Raw genomic sequence first — 9902 nt, forward strand, 5'->3', positions numbered from 1 at the left:
GTGGGGATGAGGGCCCTGAGAGAGGAATGGCGGGAAGGAGGGAGGAAGAGATTGGAGGAGGGAGGAGGAGTAGGAGGATGAAAGAGCAGTCAGATTATGATCAGAATGTAGAGATCGATTTCTTCTCCCATGACCCGCCTCCTCTACTTCTTCTCACCCTCCTCTTCCCTGCGTTTCCCTGCATTTCCCTGCGTTTCCTCAGCTAGTCAACTAGATGCGCTCCTATCGTAAAGGAAGGCCCAGGACAGTTTGCAAGCGAATGCTCCGTCCTTCAAACCAGCATGCACAACTATGAGAGGGTTTGGCCATGGAAAGCAATTGATGCGCTGGAGATCATGAGCAATCACTATCTCATTCACACAATCATGCGTGGGTTGCAGGTTCGGCATGGGAAAAGGAGGAGGTTACGAAGTCACGATCACAGGCATCAACAGGATGGAGAAGGTGGAGTTGACTTGCTGCATGCTGATTGACCTTTCATCACTCCTCTGCATTCTTAGGCTAGGTCAGCAAGGCCTACGGACCTGCGGGCAACCCTATCGTCTACCCCTCACGTCAAGGATCTGAGATCCATGCTGTCCAATCGCTCCAATCAGCCACCGGTAGCCTGTGCTTCTCTACGATGCCATGGTGACCCTCTTCCTCCAGCAGGCGCAGCCAGCTGCTGACCAGAGCCAGGTGATCTGAACACGTCTCCTCCCCTGGATGCTAGTTAAGGGCATGACGGGGCGGTGCTGCAGCAAACGAAGCAGCTGTTCTCTCGGAAGAGGAGGAATGAGGAGCTGCAGGCGAACGAGGCTCCTCCTCCCACGGTCTCTCTCGGTCTTGACGGCTTCAGGAGGGAGCGCTGACTCGGCGTTGCAGCCTCAGGCCAACCCAGTGGAAGAACCCAAGGCAGATAGTCCGCTGACGCAGGCGAGGATGAAGATCAGAGATCTTAGACAGCAGGTCCGGTATCTCTCGCGTCTCTCACTTCGCTCACATTGTCGCTGTTTTGGCAGTTGGATGACTTGAAGCAACAGAGGGTTGCTGTGGAAGCCAAGGTAGAGAATGAAAACAGCGCACTGTCGTCTGTCTTTCAAAGTGTTCGCAATCCATGTGATGTGAGGGCTGCATGTAGTTAGCAGGACTCAAGAAGAGCGAAATGCATGCCGAGACGAAAGCCACCTTGCTAAAGGAGATCTCTCAGGTTCGTCGAGACGGTTCTTTCGCTGTTCCTCTGTTTCTGAGGTACTGTCAGATGAAAGAAGAAATCAAGAAAGCGAGAAAGGTTTACATCAGGGAAGTCTCAATCACAAATGATTGGATCACCCAGGAATCGACAGATGTAGCTAACCAGAAGTCGGACTTAGAGACGGTTTTTTCCTATCTCCTCATCTCTCTTCCATGACTTTTGCCTCCATAGATGACTCAACAACTTCAAAGAGAAGTTGACAAACGCTCTGATGAAAGTGTGCAAGATTGGTATGGTCCTATCTTACATCTCCTAAAATTATGTCGAAGGGGAGTCACTGATTGCGGATCTGCGCTCTGCCAACGAGGAGAGGTGCGGATGGAGGAGGAAGAAAAAGCGGATTGTCAGAGAACGACTAACCCTGCGAGCAGGAAGCAACTCCATCGGATGCTCGAGCGCTATTACGAGCACAGCAGCATCTCCCATGGACGAGACGTCTCCTCCTCTCGGGACGAGGTTGGGAGAGAACGTGTGCGCCTGCCGCGCTGACCAGATCCTTCAGGCCCAGAGCGTCACACGGTTGTACTCCTCCCCGAGGGAGTCGTCCAAAGATTTGCCGAGGGACTCGAGGGCCTCTTCTCGAGAGATCTCGAGAGATATCCCCAAGGATACATCTAGAGACATACAAAGGGATGGCTCCAGGAGGGATTCCTACAGAGAGATGCCGAGGGAGTTCCCTAGGGAGTCAACCAGAGACAGTCAGAGAGATATCCCGAGGGATACGTCTAGAGATATCCTGAGGGATACGTCTAGAGATATCCCGAGGGATACGGCTAGAGACATTGCAAGAGATCGGCCAAGGGAGTCAACGAGGGATATGGTGCTAGAGGTGTTGCGATCACAAGACAAGGAGTGACGTTTCCTGTTCAGCGCGACGAGCGAAAAGAAGATCGTCGTTCGACTTATGACGATGGGAGATCCCGCAAACGGTACACGCGATACCAAATGTTGTCCGCACTGCATCTGACGGAGATTGGACGCAGCGAGAGCTCTAGTCATGGTGGATACCGGAGGCAGGATCGCGGACGAGAGGATAGGGGCGAGTGGAGCGTTTTGCACTGAAACGATGTGACAGCATAGGGACTCAGTCTATATCAGCTCGTGGCTGGGATGGTGGTGACAACATTGTCTACTAACAACAAAAATAACATGACACAACAACTATCTACAAATCTCTCCCTGTGCGGCACAGCCGCTCCATCCAGTTTCCCCTACCCACTTGTACCTTGCGTCCCAAAACTCCGACATTCTTTGCAGGTACCCGAGCTCTCGGCCCGCGTGCACATGCACTTGTTGCAGATCTTGTACGCTATCTTCATCATCTCCGTGTACTCCTCCAAGCTCAGCTCCCCGTCCCCGTCCGCATCGAACTCCTCCAAGATCTTCACCACCTGCGCACCGTCCTCGTCAACCCCCGTGACAAGGAGAGAGCATGGCGCAGCAGCGCTGCTCACCTCTTCTTCGGTGTATCCTCCGGGGAACACCATCGCCTGCATCAGGTCGTGAGCCGCCACGAGAAACATGGAGGAGGAGCGATTGCTCCTGGGAGAGGACTGCACCTCGATCAGAGCTTCCCGTGATATCGTCCTGCCCCCCCGCGAATGCAACTCGAATAGCTGCTTGATCTCGTCGAGCTGCGACTTGAGCAGAACGACGCTGGGTGTGCTACGTGAGTCCTTGCTTTCACCCGCTTGCTCCCTTAGGAAGCTCTGAATGGCAGAGGGGCTTGCGCCAGGATACACGAACTGAAGCATCTCCTTGAAGTCTATTCTTCCATCGTTGTTTCTGTCCATGTTGTCGTGCGCTACCATTATGCCCATCATGCGGACGAAGACGGCAAACTCGCTCGAGTCTAGGGATCCGTTCTTGTCCGTGTCGAGCTCATCAAACAATTGCTTTACCTTGAGAAAATCCTTCCTGTTCAGTTTCAGGTGCTTCCTCTTGCTTGTGGTGGATGTTGAAGGAGATTTGGCCGACATGCTATCTGAGAGGACGGAGGAACGAAGTGATAACGATGAAGCTAACTAGTTGAGAGTATGAGAGAAAGCCTGAGAAAGCATGGTCAGCGATCTGTGAAAAAGTTTTGTTGATGTCCTCATAGAGAGAGAGAGGAAAAAAGAATGTACTGAGAAGCCTCTTTGACTGGGCATAACCGTCTAACTGCATAACCGTCTAAATGCTCTACCATTCACCCCGAGACTCATTGCCGAGGGTCTGCTCTAGCTGAATCCCTCCCGTCCTTCTCTTGCCGCATCCTTCTCTTGCCGCATCCTCCCCCAACAACTTGCAGTTTTATCTCACTTTTGGAGGTGAACTGACGATAAATAAGTGATACCCCGAGTACGGACCCCAAATTGAGGGTGGGGTACATCACCCCCACCCCCTAATGAGACCATGAAGTACCTCAGAGATTGACCGGAACTCCTCGAGTTGGGGCTGATAGGGGTGGTCGCAAAGTCAACATCCTGGGTGGCATTTCCGAGCATGGGGGTGGGGTGGGTGGGGTAGAAAACGTACCAGGTACCCCTTCCGGTCCCGGTCCTTGTGACCTCTCTCTACCCTCCTTTCCTACTCAAAGTCTAGGGTAGGGTAGCGGGAAATCCTTCCTCTGAGGTAGGTAGGGGTACTCAGACAGAGAACTTTTAAAAATGTAACTTTCAGAGGGCCCCCGGTATGTTGGGGGGGGTTGGGGTGGTACTCGGAATTTCCTTACGGTGACACCAGGGGTACACTACAACAGGTGACAGTGGTGAAATAGGGGTAGGGGTAGGGGGTACCAGGGGTCGCACATGTAAGTTAAGTTGGATCGACACGTTGATCCAATTTTTGGCCTCACTGCCTGCGCTCAGACGCGGTTCCGATTCCGTGGGTGATGAGAGTGCCAGGTGGGGTGGGATGATTGTAGTATGAGGTATGGGTGGGGTAGTGATGTGACGGTGTGTGGGGTAGTGGTCCTTGATGCGCGGCCTGCTGTAGGTGGTACTGGCCCGGATGACCGTCATGACAGTCAGTCATCCCCGTCCAGCCCTTTGAATTGAGGGGGTGGGGTACTACCCCCATAGTTGAAGAATAATTGTTGGTTCTCTGCACCCCTCCTACCCGGCGTCTCTCCATGTGTCAATTGAGTCGGGTACGGTGGGTGGGCTGTGCGGTGAGGACGGAGGGGTGGGTAGTCTTAGCAGGCCGAAAGTGGACAAGAAAAAGGTTCGCTGTGACTTTTTATATTTGTCAGAGGTACTAGTGGAAAGGACGGGTGTGTATGAAGGGGGTAGTGCAAAGGAGGGGTACAGGAGAAGCCATCTGACGTGTGATGGGTGTAGCTGCAAAAAACAAGCCTTGTGATGGCTTCAAAAGAAGGTGAGGCTTGTCGAGGGTAGTTACGAATATCGAAACAGAGGTGGAACAGGGGTGGGTTCACCGTCATGGCAGGTCCTGCGGAGAGGATAGGAGGGGTATTTTTAGTTGAGTCCTCTTTGATCCCCACTCTGATGACTAGATAAATCGCTATTCCCGGCATTATTATATTTACTCAATGTTGAGTAAATCAATCGAGCGTGCTTCCTACCATGTTTTACTCAACTTTGGTTAAATTCGTGATTGTGACTTGCACAAAACTGCGGCCAGGGGTTCAGTGACTTCCGGAAGTCATATCTTTAGTCAACTTTGAGTAAAGTTTCCTCAGTTCAGTTCCCGAGTCAACTTGAAGAACTTCGGAAGTTTTCACTCAACTTGGCAAAGTTGAAAGTCACTGAGTGCCAGTGACCGGGACGAGTCACCAAGTTCGCCGTCACGCCGATATTGAATCATCGGATCGCCAGTAGGAGTCCGATCCGATGATCAGAGCCACGTCGGGGGCCGCTGCCAGCGGCCGGCCGCGCCGGCGCCGGCCTGCAGTGCCAGGCTGGCCCGGCGGCTCTCAGTCACGGTGGGGCGGCGGCGCCGCGGGCGAGTCTGCCCGGCCATCCGGCCGAGCCGCCGCGATGATCCGACCGGCGGCCTCGTACTACACTAACTTGTAACTTAGTAAGTCGAACGGCGATGATCGGATCACATGGCCCGGCGCAGTGCTGCCGCGTGATCCGGGACCGAGTCCGGCGGCACTGGGCAGCCTGCCAGGCCTTCGGCGCCGCGCGGCCGCCGCGCCCGGCCGCGGCAGCCGCTCAGTAGTACGGTACCGTACTCCGTACTGCCCCCCGTGCCGCCGCCGGCCGGCACTGTGGCACACGCCGACGGCGGCGGTCACCGGGTGTGCGGCCGGCGCGGCCCGGCCCGGCAACGCGGCAATTTGTGATGCTAGTAACATTATTCATGACTCAGTGGCAAAAATAACAGTATTCAGATCTTACTATGATAACATGAAACAGACAATTAATATACAATTCCGTGGCTCCGAACCTTGAACTCTCCATCGTGTACACGACCTCAGCCTGTGCGCTACTGCAGTGCCTCACTGAGGCTTTGAGTTCCTCACAGTCCGTTAGTTCCAATTTTCTGCCGTTGACAGTCCGGGCAATGACCAATGCTAAGTGACCTCGTGCACATGCACTTGTTGCAGATCTTGTACGCTATCTTCATCATCTCCGTGTACTCCTCCAAGCTCAGCTCCCCGTCCCCGTCCGCATCGAACTCCTCCAAGATCTTCACCACCTGCGCACCGTCCTCGTCAACCCCCGTGACAAGCAGAGAGCATGGCGCAGCAGCGCTGCTCACCTCTTCTTCGGTGTATCCTCCGGGGAACACCATCGCCTGCATCAGGTCGTGAGCCGCCACGAGGCACGCTGAGGAGGAGCTAGCTGCGAGGACCGCACCTTGATCAGTCCCTTCCGCGTGATGGTCCTCTCGCCGCGCGCGTGAAACTCAAAGAGCTGTTTGATCTCGTCGAGCTGCGATTGAAGAAGACTATCGCTGGACGAACTGTCCTGGTCTTTGTCGTCAGCTTCGTGCTCCCGGCAGATGCTCTGAATGGCCGAGGGGCTTGCATCAGGATATACGAACTGAAGCATCTCCTTGAAGTCGATGACGCCGTCGTGATTCTTATCAATGCTCTCATGGGATACCATGATGCCCATCTTGCGGATGAAGACAGCAAACTCGCCCGAGTCTAGGGATCCGTTCTTGTCCGTGTCGAGCTCATCAAACATATTCTTCAGCTTGAGGAAGTCTCTCCTGCATAGCTTCGGTTGCTTGAGACTCTTCATGCTCTTCATGCTCTTCATGCTCTTCATGCTGGGTTGTGTAGGAACAAATTTGACCGACATGCTGTTGTGAGGGCGGAGAAAGGAGATAAAGTCGATGAAGCTAAATTAGCTACGAGTATTTGTAGATTGACAACAATCCTGAGAAAGGCTGGTCAGCCATGCGCAGAACGATGATATTGCAAACATTCATTCATCACGCATAAAAGGCTATCTTTGCGTTTCCTCTCTACCAGTCTCTTTCTTAACATCGCTCTCCTTCACTCGCTCCTTTCCTTTCAGTTTCTTTCTCTCTCGGGATCATTTCCTTTGTGATGCTCTGCTGCCTGCCTGCCTGCCTGCCTGCCTCCTTCACTCCTTCCCTGCCTCTGGTATCTTCCTCACTGTGCCTCCTCGTCTCTCTTCGCTCCCTTCCTCTTGCTCGTCATCGGATTGCTACCTGCCCCCTTTATGCCCCCGATCCTTGCCCCTGAACTTGAAGGGGGCGAGTAACCTTCCGAGCCATCCTCTACCCCCCCTTGACCCACATTCTACACAATAGGGGGTGGGGTCAGAAAGTTCTCTTTGACCAGCAGGGAGCGCCCGGTACCTTTTCGGTGTGGTGAGACAGGGGTAGGGGTCCAACATCAGTGATCACTGGGGTACAATTTGGGGAGGCTGCAGGGGTGGGTGGGGTACTGCGCTATTTTCGACCAATGTCCCGCGGAAGGGCCTCGTCCGGTGAGGCTGCAAGCTCTGCGATGGCATTACGGCAAATCGACTACACAAGGGCTCCGCCCTCAGAGATTGGAGAGCACTTAGAAGATCGGACACCATGGGGGACATAGTTGGTTATCTGTGTGCCGCTGTGCAGCCCTGCCAGACTGGCGATGCCACGGCGTGTAGTAACAGTGAAGATATACAAGTACGGCGACACCGGGTGGGGTGGTAGGGCCCTGCCAGTTATCAATCTGACTGGGACCACTCAGTGACTGCCGGGTCAGGGGGGTGGGTGGGTGGGCATGATGACTGATAGTAGGGGTAAAGCGACCGGCTGTTTTAAAAGTCGGGTTTTAAAGGAGCGACTGGCAAGTGAAGGAGGCGGTTAAAACTCTCCGAGGTCACGTTTAGGGGGGTTTAGCGCTGGTTTAGTTAGGTTTAGTCGGCCTCGGACCTGCACGGTCCGTCAGTTCCGTCTCTCCGTAGTCTACGGTACAAACGTATTGGCACGGCACGGTACCACGGTATCCCGGAGCCTCCGTCCAAGTTGAAAAGTTATTTTTTGACGTGACGGCCAGGCTGGCAGGCCGGGCCGGGGCCGGGCCGCCGGGCTCCGAGTCAGTGCCAACACGCCGCCGCAGCCGGGGGAACTTGGCCCCGGCGGTGCCGGCTGCCGCAGTGCCCGGGCCCGGCCCAGCGGGCTGCCGCTCAGCTCAGTGCCGCCACCGCTCAGTGCCAGCGGAGCCTGGCCCGGGCTCAGCCTGCCCAGGCCGCCGCCCTGACTCAGTGAGCTGCGGCGGCGGCGCGGCCCAAAAAACAAATGGGCCCCGGACCCGGCCGGCCGGTGTGGTGATCTGAGGCGGGGTGGTGACCCTTCGCACAAGAGCCAACAATCGCCATGGTGAGTCGTGTGAGCAGGAGAGCAGGAGAGCAGAGTGTGCGAGGGGAAGGTTATCCAGTACCAACATAGTTGGGTTGTCCTCACAGTGATGATCGTTGGATTGAATGCCGTGATGACGGTGGAGATGAATATGATCTTTATGGAACAATGAACGATGAGAAAACAATCAACGATGGTGGCGGCGGCGGTGGTGGTGGTGGTGATATATGATGCTGGAAAGTTAAGCTGTGGTGCTCATGATGGTTGTCTATCCGGCACACTGTGCGTTTGCATGTGTTGAAAATCAACAGTCAGTTCCGAGCGGTGTGATGTAACAAGCTCCTATGTTTCTCCCTGATGTTTCTGTTCAATCTCAGCAACCGTTCCTGTCCTCGGCTCGTGTCCTCCCCCTGCGTGTGCTCGTTTACCATCACCGCATCTTCCCCCAGATCACGACTCGCATCACCTGCCTCCTCCTCCTTGTCACAGCCATTGCCTACCTGTAGCTGACTTGGCTCGGCAGCTTCAGAGTCTGTGGGAGCACAAGAAGTCGCCGTCCCTGTTGGACCCCAAGACACACACCTACATGCTCGCTAAGTGGGCCGACAACTCCGGCAACTCTGAGGGTGACATGGGAACCAACGTGGTGTGGATGATGCCGCAGCTGTGGAATGTCGACGGCAAGAAGGCTCACCACTAAAGAAGGCAATGAAGGCAGCTGAGTGTTGTTGATATTCTTGAATTCTTTCATGAGGAAGCGAGGAGGAGGAGGAGGATGTGGTGGTGGTGGTGGAGGAAGGGTTGTTTCCACTCTGTAAAGATCTTTCTCTGGACAACTTATCAAACACGAGCTACTGTACATGCACGAGCGGAGGTGGAGGTCAAACGTAGACCTCCTGCTTCCTGCATGATGGGAGTTGCTTCCAATCCTTCACATGCGCTATGTCTTCCTCCTCTTTCACATGTCGCTGAAGTAGACCTCGAGAGAGGAGGCGAGCCGGCCGTCTGCAGCAGAGAGCTGCGCCATGATCTGTCCTCCCTTCAGTCCCTCCTCCCTCCCTCCCTCCTCCCTCCCTCCCTCCCCCCTTTCCCCATCTCTCCCTCCAACTCCCGCTTCCTCTTCCGAACACCCACCTGTCGGAGGGTCGACTGTCGCTCCATGGCCCGGCTGAGACCCTCGTCGACCTCAGCAGCATCTTTGGGTTCGTACTTGCCCTGGACCCTCTGTCAGAGACAGCGAAAGGAGGGACGTGAAGCACAGAGAAGGAGAGGAGGAGAGGACAGGATGAATAAGAGGAAGCTGGAGAGGGGAGAGGAGCAGAGCAAAGGAGGAGTGGAGGAGAAAAGGGGAAGGAGGAGGGGAGCAGGAGAGCAGGAGAGGAGAAGAGCAGGAGAGGAGGAGAGGAGGAGAGGAGGAGGAGGGAGCGACGGATTGAGGGAGATGGGAAAGAGGAAGGGAAGGTGCAAAGGACACTGGAGGGTGATGGGGGAGAAGTTGGGTACCTGATCAAGAGCTTGGTACCTCTTCACCATCTTGTGAAGAGAATAAATCTGCGGAAATGACTAAGACGAACGACGAGGGTGGGTGAGGATACGTTGTGATGTGAACAAGATCAGGGAGGAAGGAGAATGAGGGAGTCACTGGAGAGGCGAGAAATGGAGAGGAAGGAGGGAGGAGGGAACAAGAAGGGAGGAGGGAGGAGGGAGGAGGAGGAGGATTTGTCAGGCCTTCTCCTCACCTCTTGCTTCAGCATCTCTTTTTGCTTGTCCATGCTGTGCATCTGACCCAACATTTCGTCTTCCTCCCTCTGGAGCTCGCGAACTAGCAGCAAGAGCCAGTCAGAGGCGAGGAACAGTGGAAGTAAGAGAAGAGGGAAGGAGGGAGGGGAGGGGA

At 54.8% G+C, this 9902-nt stretch overlaps 4 protein-coding genes across 4 annotated transcripts; 2 read left to right on the top strand and 2 right to left on the bottom strand.

The window, feature by feature from the left end:
* Positions 1-387: 387 nt before the first annotated feature.
* Positions 388-2296, top strand: GUITHDRAFT_116171 (hypothetical protein; the record flags this gene model as incomplete). Its single annotated transcript, XM_005824618.1, has 12 exons — positions 388-444; positions 501-602; positions 652-678; positions 741-812; positions 865-948; positions 1002-1043; positions 1121-1189; positions 1241-1357; positions 1406-1451; positions 1504-2054; positions 2105-2163; positions 2218-2296. 12 exons carry the CDS (start codon positions 388-390, stop codon positions 2294-2296), a joined length of 1305 nt encoding a protein of 434 aa, XP_005824675.1.
* Positions 2297-2328: 32 nt separating this feature from the next.
* On the bottom strand, positions 2329-3213 carry GUITHDRAFT_116172 (hypothetical protein; the record flags this gene model as incomplete). Its single annotated transcript, XM_005824619.1, has 3 exons — positions 2329-2363; positions 2460-2625; positions 2689-3213. The coding sequence occupies 3 exons, from the start codon at positions 3211-3213 to the stop codon at positions 2329-2331; spliced, it is 726 nt and encodes a 241-aa protein (XP_005824676.1).
* A 2488-nt stretch (positions 3214-5701) lies between these two features.
* On the bottom strand, positions 5702-6459 carry GUITHDRAFT_116173 (hypothetical protein; the record flags this gene model as incomplete). The annotated part of the gene is made up of 3 exons (XM_005824620.1): positions 5702-5881; positions 5945-5980; positions 6043-6459. The coding sequence occupies 3 exons, from the start codon at positions 6457-6459 to the stop codon at positions 5702-5704; spliced, it is 633 nt and encodes a 210-aa protein (XP_005824677.1).
* A 1806-nt stretch (positions 6460-8265) lies between these two features.
* On the top strand, positions 8266-8708 carry GUITHDRAFT_116174 (hypothetical protein; the record flags this gene model as incomplete). The annotated part of the gene is made up of 2 exons (XM_005824621.1): positions 8266-8334; positions 8532-8708. 2 exons carry the CDS (start codon positions 8266-8268, stop codon positions 8706-8708), a joined length of 246 nt encoding a protein of 81 aa, XP_005824678.1.
* Positions 8709-9902: the final 1194 nt, after the last annotated feature.

Source organism: Guillardia theta (genome assembly GCF_000315625.1).
Source record: "Guillardia theta CCMP2712 unplaced genomic scaffold GUITHscaffold_92, whole genome shotgun sequence".
Lineage (NCBI taxonomy): Eukaryota > Cryptophyceae > Pyrenomonadales > Geminigeraceae > Guillardia > Guillardia theta.